Genomic DNA, 16322 nt, shown 5'->3' on the forward strand with positions numbered 1-16322 from the left:
GTTGTATACACTGGCAACCAGTGACGACAAAAGACTGTCACCACTAGAATAATTAAAGAAAATCTTTAAGACTCTGCAAAAATTTTAACTACTCATATGTTGCAAAAATTTTAAAATGATCTACAAATAAATATGTTTAGTTTCAGGGAAAAGTCTGTCAAGTCCATAGTTCTAGGAATAGAAGTGCTATCTAGGTGCCTTTAATAGGAGCAGAAATATACCTTTGTGGCCACAAAATGATGAAACAATGCAGCAATAATGTTTTTTACGCAAATCAACTTGCAGGTGCACCTTTGGCACTACCGGCCAATGCCTCCGCCTTAGCTGTGACGGCCATGTTCAGCCTCTGCCTGCATTACTTTTATATGCAGACAGCTGGGTCCACCATCAGTGCACTCACAGGTCCAAAAAAGATCATCTCCACATCACCTGTTAGTGGCCACATGTTCTTCTTAAAGTAGTATTGGTTTGTGAAGCAATTTGGATATGAAAATCTCCCATTAACTAATCCAATATTTTACAGTAGTTATTCCTGTAGCTTTTTCACCAATTCTAATTCAACAGTGGTAATGCCATTTAAAGCTTTGGTTGAACATTTCCATCAATTTTCACAAAAAAATCCAAATGACACAATTCAGTTTTCAAAACAACTAAAATCCATAAACAAAATAAAGAAAAACACAGAAGATACCGTTTCAAAATCCTTATCATTGATTTCTTTGAAGGCTTCAGCAAAGAAACTATCTTCAAACCACTTCTGGGCAAAATTATCTCTTATCTTTTTGGTCGTCATCCTGCACAGGGCTTCGGTAATAGTAACTTGGATGTCATAGTCTATATTAAAAGAACACTTTTCAAATAAAAATGGTAATTAAACTGCAAATGTTAAATTACTTATTTTATTTTACACATACAAAACCTTATAAGAATAAATAGAAAAAACTTCCACACTCTAATAGTATACAACTATTCAATTTTATTAGTATCTAAATATAAAAAAAACATACAGATACAAATATCATCTAATACAAATACAAATATTGTGGGGAATCAAAGACATAATAGTAACCAGTAAACCTCAAGGTGGTATGTGTAGTATGGGGTAACACTAAGTAATAGGTAATGAATAGAGTATCGGCAAAAACCAATATATTTGCCCATAAAGACAATAGTATATATTATATGGCTACAAAGAACCAAGTATAATCACCAAGTGAAAGGCCAATCAGGCAATGACAAAGACAAATGCATGACCCATTTTTACCACATCACACTGTTACCAACAGACCTACCACACCACCAAAAAACCTCAAGGTTCTCTAGTTCTTTGCTTGCTATAATTCATTCTTAAGTGGATAAAAATCAGTCCATGGTCATGTGATTGACACACAGATACACGGCTCATTACCAAGCATGTGACTGTATCAATGTTCCTCCTGTCAACTAAGCGCTCTGTGACAATATTCATACTAACATTTAAAAGTAAACAGGGGACACAAAAACTAGTACAAAGGCAAAGCCAATGCCAATAGACACAACTAATTACATTAACAAAATTAAATTGATGTGTTTGGTAGCTATGGGCAATGACTAAATTTTTCATAGTGCAAATTATATTCTATTCCCCACAGTTACAGAAATATTATACCTCCAACTTCAAATAGTTCTCTTGCCAAGCCTTGCCTGCAAAAAGAAAGATATTTAAGACATGATTTAATATTAAGACATTGTTTAATGTACAATGATAAAAAGAAAAAGTACAGTTCCTGTCCAACTCATGCAGTGTCTTAATGCAGCTCTCTTTTGTAAGGAGGTTCATATGGCAACTACTGTACTCTGTATGCCTAATATCTTACAGTATTTCTTTACCTATGCCCCTAAAAGCGCTACCAGGTGCATAAGCCACACTGTGAAATGCTAACCTGAATTCAAGAAAAATGTATCTGCTGCCCACCATTACAAACATACAGTGATTCTTACTACAAGTTTGGAGAAATAGTAGGCACAATGATCAGATATCCATTGATTTAATATATCTTAATAGATGCAAATCTCGTGCCTAGTGCATTTACAGTAGTCTACAAGCTGAATGAGCTGCACTGTTTAAAAGGGTTGTTCCAACTCAACGATCCTATCTATACTGCTAACTTATGTGGATTTAAGACTTTTCCTAAACACATTGCTTCAGCAAAACTGCTTTGTTTGGACGCTGAGATTATTCACTTCACTGTTTACACATGATCTTATCTCTCCGCCCAGGACAAGTGATGTTGCTCCCTGCTCTCAGGAGGCGAGGGGGAGCCGAGTGCTCAGAGCAGCTTGTATATCTGAGCTGTTTATCTCCTGCTCTTCCAGTTATCAGGTCTGCTAATTGAATTTTGCTGATAAAGGCTGAGACGGGGAGTCTGTTACCTCTGTATGTAAACACACAGCTAAGATTCCGTTTATTGCAAGCTTACTCTTGGTCCTGTAGCATGTAAGTTTGAGATTCTCATCACCTATCAAATCCAGTTCTGTTCAACTTCATATTGTGAATCTTCCAGTGATACTGTGCTAATTTATTTACAACCATCCCTCATTATTGACTGCAAACATACTGCTATGAAGAGAGCTAAGCAGAGCTGGCTTTGTCTGGGAGACAGCAAGTGAATCTCCGCCCACCAATGTACCGAGAAAAGCAGGAAGTGAACAGAGCATACAGCCTGCAAGTTGGTGAGCAGGCGAGGTGGGAAAACCCCTTTAAGAGTGGCAAATTATTGCGAGAGTTCATTCTGACACTTCATGATTTGGCAATATTTTAATTCGTATTTATTGGTATGAATTAAAACTATATTTTTCACACGTTTTCACTAGCATTGTTACTGTTTGGGGCTTCTGTTTACTTGGCATGTACTAATTCACTTGGCCACTATAAGTCATAAGCCTTTATCTGCTTGTTATTATAATATCACAGAGCTTGTGCATTCAGCAATGATCATTATATTAATGCAAATGTCATACTAGGATGTGAAAAAAAAAAAAAACACACTTACATTAAAGTACACATCTCTTCCGAAGAATTGAGCCTTTTTTTTTCTTCCCTTGAGCTTTTATCAATAATGAAGTTAAAAGTCTTCATTGCCTTTTCACACGATCACAGGGTTTGGTAAATAAAAAAATTAAATTAAAAAAGTAAAAAAAATGCAGTATTAATAGACGTTTTCATTAAAAGTGTTGAGCATATAATACAATGCAGAAAACACATCTCACCTCTAGTCTAACATGATGAGGAGGCCACTTTTTCATAGTTATGAAACCAAGGGTAAACAAAAAAGTTTCCAGTAACTGCTTCACTCCTTAAGAGAATACAATATTTTATTAGCTTTTAACAAAAGGAAGACAATAGCCAGCTTTTGAGATAACCTGTGATGGTTAACATAAACAAAGCAAATAAGTAAAAATATAGAAAAATAAAATTAAGTACAGAAAATATATATGCCCATGTCGGTAGCACCACCATCACATCTGGTCAGTGGACACCTGAACTAAGGTTTGCTTTATTGAGGTCAACATCTTGCCATCTTTCGCATGACAAAGTCCACAGTCTTCACTATTATAACTGCAGAAAGTTTTAGTAAAAATATAATCACAAATGAAGCTTGCACTGTATGGCTAAAATCACTTTATATATGATACGGTACTAGAGATGAGCGAACACTATTTGAAACAGCCGTTTCGAATAGCACGCTCCCGTAGAAATGAATGGAAGTGGGGGGGTTAAGCGGCCGGCCACCGGCAAAGTCTGCGTGCCGGCTACGTCCATTCATTTCTATGGGAGCGTGTGATTCGAAACGGCTGTTTCGAATAGTTTTCGCTCATCTCTAAATACCCATTGATTACGTGCAGTGTAGTCATCTGAATTCATGTGTTCATCATTCACATAAACACAAGTTTAAGATTGAAAAACAAAAATATAATAATAATAATAATAATAATAATATACAAGTAATACTCACCATTCTCACTGTTACATTCACAAATCACCTAAGTTATAAGAAAACACATTATGAGTTCTAAACACACACTGTATCATGCAGGTGATCTTGTAATACTGTAGACTGTATATTGTTTTCAGACTTCAGTAACAGCCTACCTTTAGCAATAGAAATATAAAGAACAGATGCAAAACGGTACCCCCAGATACCTCTTCCCTTTCCTACAGAACACAACAATCAGTGGTAAACCTCTCCTATAGAGCTGAGAGTGTAGGATACTAATGATACAATCAACTGGAGGAAACCAGAGAATCCTATTAATATTATAAATGTGAAACGTTTGTGAGTTTGTGGGTTTGTGACTTTGGATGTTCGGATGTTTGGCGGTCAATCACGAAAAACCCGCTGCACCGATTTGGCTGAAATTTTCCACAAACATAGTTAATACACACGATTGCGCAGTAGGCTACTTTTGAACACAATAACCCACATACGTTTTCCACACGAACCCCACAAAAAACAAACTCACATCACCATCTCTGCAATCTCACACACTTTGGACCATAGCAAGCCTCTAAACTTCACATTACCCCCTACAGCCTAGCCCCTAACACGTTTATGCACACATAAACAACGTGTTACTAGCACGCCACCATTTTGCGCCTCCACCATAGGCCGCAGCAGACGAAATCCTGCCTCCAGCCCGCAACAGTACCCGACGCCGCTATCACCTCCCTGCTGTTTCCTCTGCACGATCCATCCACCAGCCAGACACTGGTAAGTTCACGTACCACTCTAACACTGCCAGGACCTCTGCCCTCTCTACTCCGCTGTGCCAACACCTTACGCTCCATAATAACCTTACCCCTCTCCCTCAGTGCCCTATCCTTCCACTTCTCCTCCGCAAATACACCTCACAGTTCACTTGCACCTCACTTCACCCCCCTTGCTACGACCCATGCCACTGATGTTCCTATGGCAACCGGCCGCCATAGCCGACGCTTCCTTGCACACCACTACTCACACTGCCTCTGCTCTCAGCCGCCATACCCCCTTGTACTACGGCGCATGCCGGCACTTTCTGTCTGGTGGCCGGTAGCCGTACGCCCGCCATAGCCCTTCCCTTACACAATCGCGCATACACTGCGCTACCTCCATCATGTCTCCGGATGCAGCCTGCAAACCTCATTAACATTAAAATAAAAAAACAAAACAAAAAAAAACAAAACACAACAATACTGTGAAACACACACATTACCTATCCCCGCCTCCGAAATCCCCCACTCTACTAACTGTACTAAACATTACGCCTGCATACACTCACACTATTAGGCAATGCATTGCAATACATTACTATTGCAATGCATTGCATTATTCAGCGCACCCCCTGCTCTTCTTCACACCCACTAAACGCCCACATGTATTTGCTGAAAATACATGTCTACAAATACACGTGTAAGGGTCCATTCACACGGTGTAACGCGGCGCTCATTTGGTGCTGATTTTTATGCCGAGCGCCGCGTTACGGGAGAGTTTGCGCCACGCTATTTACGGTGCGCGTTTAACGCCACGTAAACCCGATCGTAAAATTTCACCTGCGACTCGATTTACACACTTCTACAATCAACGCAGACGAAGTCGCGGGTAGCAGCTAGTAGGATTAATAAATGTAGTTGTCAGTGGTGGTCACAAGCACTCAACTGTCTCCTCCAGTCTCCCTCCCAAGTTGAGGCCCTATTGAAGGAGCCTTCAGGGTTCCATGATGGTGGTGGTTTCACATTTATTCACACACACACACACACACACACACCGGCACATAACAGTAAAAATAAACAAAACAATAAACAGTATCCACTGGGATTCTCCAAAGATAAGGGGGACTGAAGGTAGGCGATGACAGTATTCTGTGACTAGAGGTGGAAAAGCAAACAATATTTGCGGGTAATAGCAACAGTAAAGTCTAAGCCACATTGTGGGTGTTAGAAGTGAGAGAGTTGCTGAACCTGAACTCCCAATACCATTATAAAATCCAGAATTTGAAAGAGGGTGCCCTCATGTGTTCTCAGGGCTACCATACATACCCTTGCAGTATCACTTAGGTGCATAATAATGGAGATGTTATTGAAGAAAGCTAGTTAACCCTGCATTGAGGGTCCCTGGGACCTTTTACCTGGTACAACTATTGATCTATTTTTGAAATTGGTAAACTTCCTCAAAATTTCTATTTGCCGCAGCCCTTACCAGTCAAGGTCCCCAGGGACTTTTTCAGTAACATCTTGTCACCGCTGACTATATGCTTCTGGGTCAATAAAAAAGGCCTTTATAGACCTAATTAATTAATCAGGATCTTTCTAACATCCATTCTTATTAAGATGGGTTCACACTAGCATCGGTGTCCAACAGCTAGTATCCGATGCTAACGTCCGCGCAAGATTTTAGCATCGGACACTAGCTGTGTCCGTTTATAATTTGCATATTTTTAATTGGGAAATTTTTATTGACCCAGAAGCATATAGTCAGCGGTGACAAGATGTTACTGAAAAAGTCCCTGGGGACCTTGACTAGTAAGGGCTGCGGCAAATAGAAATTTTGAGGAAGTTTACCAATTTCAAAAATAGATCAATAGTTGTACCAGGTAAAAGGTCCCAGGGACCCTCAATGCAGGTCCTTCTTTATGGCAGTGAGAAATGGAGGGACGTTTGCCTGGAAAAGTCAGGCAGAGTCTTTGCAATCAGCTGAACTTCTAGATATTTTAAGGATGAGGATGCCCCCTGGAAAGGAAAAGAGGCCATGAAAGAAAAACAAGCTGTGGATAATGAGACACTCAGGGTCTTCGATTTTAAATATAACTCTTATAATTGGAGAGACCAGATTATTGAGAGGGTTCAGCTAGATGTTTAGGGAGATTGATCACGGATTTGGAAACAAAGATCTGATCCCCACATAAGCAGGAATTTTGTTATCCATATGCCCAGTCGTGACTCATGATCTGTCTGGGTTTGAGTGGATGCAATGGAAGAGGGGCTCCAGAGTTAAAATGAATATGGGAGGGGCTAGTGGGCATCCCTTGCAGGTACCTTTGGAGAGACAATGGATTAGAGAACACTCCATTGACACTCACCACAGCAGATTGGTTGGAATGCAGACTGTTCATTCACAGAAGTCGTAGGGTCTAGACTCTAGACCAATCTGAAGCCCTAGATTATCTGGTTGGCATACAACCAACCTGGACCCTGTGGATAATTTGAGGATGGGGATAATAGGGATGGCCAGGATCAGAGAAAAACTTTAAGGTCTACATTTAGGGATATTTATAAACAAAGATTTAATAATAATAATAATAATAATAATAATAATAATAATAATAATAAAAAACCACACACAAAATTGCCACACGCACCAACAATTACAGTACTTCTGAGCAGCCATTTTAATTTAGAAACTCAAGTAAAAAAATACACTGATTACAGTGATAGTTATTTGAAAAAAAAAACACATTACATTGGCAGCAGATCTTTAATATCATAACATTGTTTTAACAAAACTGCAAAAACATACCAGTGCTGTATCATAGAAGTCATCCACGAGTGCTGAAATTGTAGAGCTTTTGTCCTTACAAATCATCAGAAATTCTAAGGTTCTTTCAAACCACAAGACCATGTAATGGTAAAAAAAAAAAAAGAAAATACATTATATTTTTTTTTATAGCTATAAAATAGAATAAAGTATAAAATTTTATTCTGTGAAACATCTAGTAGGCAAACCGCTTTATTCTTTATAGAACCACAAACATAGGCCTCATTACAAAAAACTGCGCAAGTGCCAGACAGCTAAAATTTCTATAGTCTAATTTAGGGAGAAAAGAAAAAAAAATTGCTCTAGCATTTGCCACACCAGTAAACATCTTATGACTTGTGCACCCTTACTTCTACCTCAGATATCTACAGTGTAGCTGCATACCCTAATTGTAATACTTGCTCATCCTACACTAGATGTCCTAATAAATAGTTTTCACAAATAATAGTTGCATTACGTACATCATGAATCTTCCATAAGACAAAAGTAGAACTGGAGTCCTGACGAACTATTGGCTATCAGACCCCTTTGCAAGAAAATAGAGTTCAGTTTTTACTTTAAAAGCTATGGACACCTTTTGGTCTCATGGCCCCTTTTATCTTCCTGCCATTGACAGCAAGCCACACTCACTTACGTTTGCAGTGGTTTTGTGAACAAGCAACCTGAACTACTATGGAACGAAACTATATCAACTTTAGTGAATCTGGGTTGATTTTGGGATCCTGCAGCAGTCGGATTCGTATGAGGATACTTTATGGTTAGCAGTTCAATCCTGCCTTTGTGGTGGAGCAAAACAATTCCCCAACCTTTTGTGTGACGATCTGTTAGGGGGCGTTCACACTACCGTTGTTGTCTGACAGCAGTGTCTGTAGCTACTGTCTGTTCACGATTTTAGCAACGGACACTAGATGTGTCCATTACAATTTTCATTCATTTCAATGGAATTTTATCTGTTGTCCTTTGGTGTTCTTTTACAACCATGTCTTTTTTCAAGCGGACAAAAAATGCTACATGCAGGACTTTTCAGCAAGTGTCCGTTTTTTTTTTGTTTGTTTTTTTTTTTTTTTAACATTGAGGTCTATGGGCAACGGACAGTAACTGATAGCCGCAAGTTACTGTCTGTTTGTGTTCGTTATGATAGGTCTCCGTTTTTTTTTTGTTTTTTTTTTAACAGACACCTTCTGTGCGGACACCAACAGTAGTGTGAACCCTACCTTAGATATGACAGTCGATCACCCTTAGCAGCAATACGAGGGACATTTAACAGCACAGAAAAATGTGCAGAATCCTGGGGTCACATGTATTTTCTCTAATGGCAGGAGATCCAACTGCAATTTTTAGCAGGACAATGTTCAACCACACACAATAATGTCTCTGCAGGTTTGAAACACTTACTCATAATTCCAACAACTCCTTCTTTATGTGTGGTTTGCTGCCAATTAGGCAGTACCAGTCAGTGACAGGCAAGGGGTACAATTCAGAGCTCCAATCAGAGATTAGAATCACACGGCTTGCTTGCTCCTGCCTGACATTGCCAACGTGATGTAGAGCATAAATAGCATATGAGGCACCAAAATTAACCGCAATTATTACAAAGGAACAGTTGGGGACTAGAGATAAAATTTCAACTCTACTGAAATCAGTGAAGCGGCAGCTATTAACTGATGGTAAGAATTAGAATTGGTGGAGGTGCTGAAAGGACCAACAGTTTACTGTTGGTAAACGGCGCAGCTCAACACCATAGAGCCACAAAAATACTTTCATTAAAGTCATATTGGTCATGTTTATGGCAAACAACTGTTATAATGCATAGCATCAGGTTAAAATAGCACTTATCTTAGGAACCAAACCCTGTTGAATCAAGGACCATCCTTCATGACATTCACTTTTGCAGAAATGCTGAATGCACTTCAGTAATAAAGATACATGTATGAACTCGTTTCGATCCAACTCCTACAAGACAAAAAAAAAAAAAAAAATTAAAATACAGAGTCAAAGGAAGACTTAAAGAGGACCTTTCACCATTTTGCACACAGGCAGTTCTATATACTGCCGGAAAGCTGACAGTGCGCTGAGTTCAGCACACTGTCGGCTTTCCCGATCTGTGCCCGGTGTGAAGAGCTTACGGTCCCGGTACCGTAGCTCTTCTATGGTCAGAAGGGAGTTTCTGCCACTCAGTCAGAGACGTCCTTCTTCACAGCACAGCCAATCGCGCTGTGCTGTGAGAGCTGGGAGGAACTCCCCCCTCCCTCCCTGATAATGCTCGTCTATGGACGAGTACTGCGAGCAGAGGGAGGGGGCGTTCCTCCCGGCTCTCACAGCACAGTGCGATAGGCTGTGCTGTGAAGAAGGACGTCTCTGGCTAACTGTCAGAAACGCCCTTCTGACCATAGAAGAGCTACGGTACCGGACCGTAAGCTCTTTACATCGGGCACAGATCGGGAAAGCCGACAGTGTGCTGAACTCAGCGCACTGTCAGCTTTCCGGCAGTATATAGAACTGCCTGTGTGCAAAATGGTGAAAGGTCCTCTTTAAAGAGCAGTACTGTCAGATACCCACCTTGTTTATTAACCTGTCCAGTTGGTTTAAGAGAGCCTTGCTGTGTCTCTGTGATGAACATACTACCTTATCCTCAAACAATTCACTGATTTTCTGAAATCCCTTGCCCTTAAAAGCATCAGTGATCAGAGTTTCCAGCTACAAAACAAAAAGACATGGGAGACAATTCCAAGTAAGCCAAGTACAAACACACCATTTATTTCTACTACCATCAACACTGGCTACTTAGCTGTAAAAAGCCAGACTGCTGTATCTGCAGTAAAGATGAGATAAGATAATCCTTTAATAGTCCCACATTGGGGAAATTTCAGCATATTACAGCAGCATAGTAATACAGCTACAGGATAATACACAGTAATATAATACAGACGTAGACACACATAAGCTGAGAAGGGAAGATATACTAGGAGTCCATAACAGCTAAGGAACGGAAGAGAAAGAAGGAAGACTTCATGGTCATCGTCATAATCATTAGTTCTCTGTGCGGAGTGATCATTGCTTGGTCTGATGTAGATTATACAGCCTGGTCGTGGTTGGAAGGAAGGACCTGCGATAGCGCTCCTTCTCACACTTGGGGTGAAGCAGACGGTCACTTACAGTGCTGCCAATTCCCATCAAGGTCTCATACATGGGGTGGGATTTGTTCTCCCGCATGGAGGTCACCACAGACAGTATCCTTCTGTTACCCACCACCTGTACTGGGTCCAAGGGGCTCCCCAGGACAAAGCTGGCCCTCCTGATCAGCCTGTCAAGTCTATTTCTGTCCCTGGTTGATATACTGCTCCCCCAGCAGGCCACACCGAAAAAGATGGCTGAAGCAACCACAGAGTATTTTTCAACTTCCGCAGCCTCACTGCAGAAACCTGTAATTCCTGGACAGCTTCAAAAGGTACAGGGTGGGTGGAGATTGGCTCTGTAGGGCTCTTGGGACACTCGGGGAGGGCTATAAAATAGAATATGGTCTATGTTCTGCCTTGAATGAACTGCTATTGACCTGTGAGATACCTGGACAGTAGCAAATAAATAACAGGTATATTGGAAAATTGTATAACTTTTCATTACACAAACAATAACATTTATTTACTGAATCTGGACAATCCCTTTAATTAATAACATTAGAACGATTTAAAAAAACAAACAAAACAAAAACCCAACAACACCACCACAACATTAAATTATACCTACAGGTTTTAAAATAGACTAATCACTTAGACCTGATAGCATTGATACTGATTTCTGAAGAAATTAACCCCTTCCCGCCGATGGCATTTTTTGATTTTCGTTTTTCGTTTTTGACTCCCCTCCTTCTAAACCCCATAACTTTTTTATTTCTCTGCTCCCAGAGCCATATGAGGTCTTAATTTTTGCGGGACAAATTTTTCTTCATGATGCTACCATTAATTATTCTATACAATGTACTGGGAAGCAGGAAAAAAATTCAGAATGGGGTGGATTTGAAGAAAAAATGCATTTCTGCGACTTTCTTACGGGCTTTGGTTTTACGGCGTTCACTGTGCAGCCAAAATGACATGTCCCCTATATTCTGTGTTTCGGTATGGTTCCAGGGATACCAAATTTATATGGTTTTATTTACATTTTGACCCCTAAAAAAAATTCCAAAACTGTTAAAAAAATTTTTTTCTAAAAGTCGCCATATTCCGACGGCCGTAACTTTTTTTATACGTAAGTGTACGGGGATGCATAGGGCGTATTTTTTTGCGGGGTCGGGTGTACTTTTTAGTTCCTACCATTTTCAGGAAATGTTATTGCTTTGATCACTTTTTATTCAAATTTTTATCAGAATCAAAACAGTGGTTTGGCACTTTCAACTATTTTTACCGTTACGGCGTTTACCGAACAGGAAAAATATTTTTATAGATTTGTAGAGCGGGCGATTTCGGACGCGGGGATACCTAACATGTATATGTTTCACAGTTTTTAACTACTTTTATATGTGTTCTAGGGAAAGGGGGGTGATTTGAACTTTTAATTCTTTTTATATTTTTTTTAACTTTTTTTTTATTTTTTATTTTTTGCATTTATTAGACCCCCTAGGGGTGTTGAACCCCAGGGGGTCTGATCACTAATGCAATGCATTACAATGCATTGCAAAAAAGCATCCTTTCTTTTGCAGGCTGCATACACCAGCCTGCAAAAGAGAGGATTTGCAGACAAGCCTGGGAGCCTGTACAAGGCTCCCTGCTGTCATGGCAACGGGACGTCAGCCCTGGAGCATGCTCCAGGAGCCGGCGATCCCGGCCAAAATGGCGGCGCCCATGCGCCTCCGGCGCCTTTGACCGCGGCGCCGGAGGGGTTAATGCCTCCGATCGGTCCGGGGACCGAACGGAGGCATTAGAGCCAGTTGTCTACTGCTTAAAGCAGTAGACACCCGGCGGCTATGGCCCGACATGCGCATGTCGGGAAGGGGTTAAAAAAAGTGATCGACAACTATATCTAATCTAATATTTAAAGGGAATCTATCACTAGGAAAAGTCATTTTTAACTAATCACACCTTTGCATAGCCCTTAGAAAGTCTATTTCACACCTACCTTTTGTATGTAGATTGCCTCACTGGTTTCTGAATAAGTCCGTTTATATTCATATGCTAATTAGTCTAGTGCACAATAGAAGGTGCACACCTCTCCTATTGTCTTCTATGGGAGACGGCTCCTGCTGCTGATGATGACTCGCTTCCTGTTTGCTTCACACACATAGAAGATAATGAGAGAGAGGAGGCTGCTGGGAACTTCCTGTACTGGCTGGAGGCTCATTAGCATATGAATAAAAAACAGACTTATTCAGAGACCACTGAAGCAATCTACATACAAAAGGTAAGTGTGGAATAGCCTTTCTAAAGCCTATGCAAGGATGTGATTAGATAAAAATGACTTTTCCCAGTGATAGAGACCCTTTAAGGACTCTATAGGGCAGTGATGGCGCACCTATAGCCCCCTCTGCCGGCATGCGTGCGGTTGCCCAGTCGCTCACTAACGGGGAATTTGGTACAGGATTCCCAGTTAGTGATCGATCGCTGCCTTCAGCTGGTTGTAAAAATGCACATTCAGCTGAAAGCTGTCTGTGTAGGTCGCGCGTTATGCGAGGCCTACACTGACTACAGAGTATGACCTTTGCAATGGCGCGGGCATGATAACGTAAGTCATCAGCACGCGCAGTGAACAGAAGAGAGGACGCCCGGCAGCTCTTCAGGTAAGTATTGTGTGTGTACTGTCTGGGGAGGGGGCTACTGTGGACCATTTCATGTTGTGTGGGGAGGGGGCTACTGTGGACCATTTCATGCAGTGTGGGAAGGGGCTACTGTGGACCATTTCAAGCTGAGTGGGGAGGTGGCCACTGTGGACCATTTCATCCACTGTGGCAGGGGGCTACTGTGGACCATTTCATGCTGAGGGAGACTACTGTGGAGTATACAGGTATAATCCTGTGTGGGGGCCGCTGCAGGGCAGATTTTACTGTGTGTGGGGGCCACTCCGGGCCAGATTGTGCTGTGTGGCGTCCCTTTACTATTTATATCACACAGTATCTGTTTTATAGCAGACAAACGGATCCTGTGTGATGTAAGTAGTGAACATTAAATGTTCAAAAGTACCAAATGCAGGCACCTTTACCTTTCAGTACAAGCTCTGTAAAGCCCCAGTCACATGACTGTAATTTGTGGGTCCATAACTGTCGGCAATTGTGGATCCACACAGTTTTAAATTGCCATGGTGGCACTCTGCAATAATTTATTGGGTTTGGGGTTGCAGTTTGGGCACTCAGTCTCAAAAAGGTTTGCCATCACTGCTATAGGCTTTGTCCCAAAAGACTGGCAAATAGCAAACATTTGTGTTTACATATGACTATGTAAACACAAAAATGAGAAAGCTATGGCTTTTGGAATGCAGGGAGTAAAAAACAAAAACACCAAAAATGAGAAACGTCTGCGTCTCCTAAGGGTTAATGACCTGGTAGAATGTTTACAGAGCAGGGTTTTCCAAATTTATAGAGGATACGGATTTTTGCAAAGTAATCAAAATTGAGAAAAAAAAATATTACAAAAAGATTATAGGAAGATTTAGGCAAACTGGAAGCACAGGCATTTGAAATGGCAAATTAAATTTAATGAAGACTAATGTAAAGCTATTCAATCTGGTTGAAGAAATCAAATGTGTGTGTTTAACAAAGATTTAGTACATAATTTTTTATAGAGTAAAGAACATTTCACCAGTTTCATAAATGGAGATACTTTGCTTTAAGAGCAGTGAGAATGATAACTGCCATAGGATGAGCTGATGGTAGATTTATTGCGCAAGGGCCTATCTTGAAAATAAAAAAATATTACAGATCACGGTTTTTAGATTTTTGGAAATAAGTTGATCCAGGGTATACTGATTGACAAATACAGGAAGGAATTTTTCCCTTTCTCTGGATTCCCACTATGGGGTTATAGGTTGGACTTCATAGACCTGTGTCTTCATTCTACTATGTTAATATGTAAATACTTATCAGGAAAAGTTCAAATGAATGATCATTCTTGCAATCTTCACGACCCTCCTCACACAATTATAATGATTGTTGGTAGCAAATGGGATTTTTTTGTACTTATCGTAAAATCCTTTTCTCGTTGTATTCACTGGGGGGACACAGCACCATGAAGTATAGAACTGGCCACTAAGAGGCCGACACTAGGAGAATGAAAAGCTAGAGTCTATACCCTCTCAAAGACAGTGTGCTAAGCCAGTTTGTACCGCAGCAGTAGGAGAGAGACACAAAAGAAGAGGGAAAAAAAAGTCCCATTTGCTTTTTTTTTTTTTTTTTTTTTAACTCAAATTTTATTGCAGATTTTTAACAATACAACAGGGTCTGAAATAGACTAAAAAGAAAAAAAAAGTAACACAAGAGAAGGATACACAATTATACAAACAGAACAAACAAAAACAAAACATCCATGGACCACCTAAGGATCCCAAGACGGTCCAGCTGTATAAGCAGCTAAGGGGGTGAAGAAGGAGAAATGGATAAAGAGGTAAAAGCTGGAGAAAGAAAAGAAAAAAAAAAAAAAGAAGGGGCAGTTAGGGGAGTGCGAATAGAGGGCGAATGAAAGACTGACCACCTAGAAGGTCCATGGTTGGTGGACCGCAAAACCAATACCAAGGAAATTTGTGGAAGGGAGAGTGCAACCGCCTGCAGCAGCCACAGGAAGAATACACTACACAAGTCTAGGAGGAAGGTCCAGAACAGTCTGATATTCCGCAGAGTGTTGAAATTCAAACCAGGAGAACCAGGTCTTAGTGTAGGCTTCAGTTGTGCCATGCAGGAAAGAGGTGAGATTTTCCATACACATGATCTCATTGACCTTCAAAATCCAGAGGGAAAGAGGAGGGGGTTCAACTGGCTTCCAGCGGAGAGGAATGCAAGCACAAGCAGCGAGGACCAAGAATCGGAGCAAACAGCATTTATAAACTTTCACTGAAGACTCGCAATGATTGAGGAGGAACAAAGCCGGGCCTAGATCGTGAGGAGTTTCAGTTAGTTGCAACTTGATCCGTTTAACACCGTCCCTGAACGAGGACAATATAGGGCAGGACCAGAAAACATGGAGCATATCTCATGTACCTGCCCACATCTCCGGCACAGTGGGGAGACCTGTGTGAAGAACGTGTGTAATTTCATAGGGACCCTGTACCAACGAGACAAAAAAATAAATAAATAAAAAACAAACAACCACTTCCATCTGGCAAGAAGGAGAATTCTATCGAGTAACCGGACAACATCACATCCTGGACCCAGGCGTCAGACACTGGCAAGCCAGATCTCTTAAAAGGAGAGCAGACATCCCCACACCTAAGAGGCCTTGTGTGGGGAAGCGCTTCATGCCAAGATTGGCTTGGAAGCAGAAGGCTTGAAGGGCTTGGAGCGGGGCTGCCAGGCAGGTCTGGGCTCGAAAGAGTGCTTTTTGGAGAAGTCCCGAGGAGAGATTGTCCTCTGGAGCGAGAGGTGGAGCCCTGAAAGGAGCAGGAGTGCTAGGAACAGCCAGAAGAATATAGCTGGGGTTTCGGACACCTCTGGGGGAGCAGAGAACTTTTACCCCTTATGGCCTCAGAGATAAGCTTGTCTAAGCCCTTGCCAAAAACCTGTTTTGGCAGAATGGCAATCCGCTTCAAGGGAGGCATAGCACATGTATTTGGAAGCATTCAGAATTTGAGCAACAAGCA

The 16322-nt window shown here is 41.0% G+C and overlaps 1 protein-coding gene across 1 annotated transcript in view; it reads right to left on the minus strand.

The window, feature by feature from the left end:
• The window catches only part of SYCP2L (synaptonemal complex protein 2 like), an 87427-nt gene extending 79793 nt beyond the window's left edge, over positions 1-7634 (minus strand). The window contains exons 1-6 of the mRNA XM_075270835.1: positions 7533-7634; positions 3996-4023; positions 3250-3335; positions 3033-3121; positions 1649-1683; positions 692-834 (exon numbers count right to left, since the gene is read on the minus strand). Of these exons, the coding sequence (XP_075126936.1) occupies positions 692-834; positions 1649-1683; positions 3033-3121; positions 3250-3335; positions 3996-4023; positions 7533-7634 (483 nt within the window). The remainder of the gene's footprint in view (positions 1-691; positions 835-1648; positions 1684-3032; positions 3122-3249; positions 3336-3995; positions 4024-7532) is intronic.
• Between the last annotated feature and the right edge of the window lie 8688 nt (positions 7635-16322).

This window comes from Leptodactylus fuscus, chromosome 4, assembly GCF_031893055.1.
Source record: "Leptodactylus fuscus isolate aLepFus1 chromosome 4, aLepFus1.hap2, whole genome shotgun sequence".
NCBI classification, from domain to species: Eukaryota; Metazoa; Chordata; class Amphibia; order Anura; family Leptodactylidae; genus Leptodactylus; species Leptodactylus fuscus.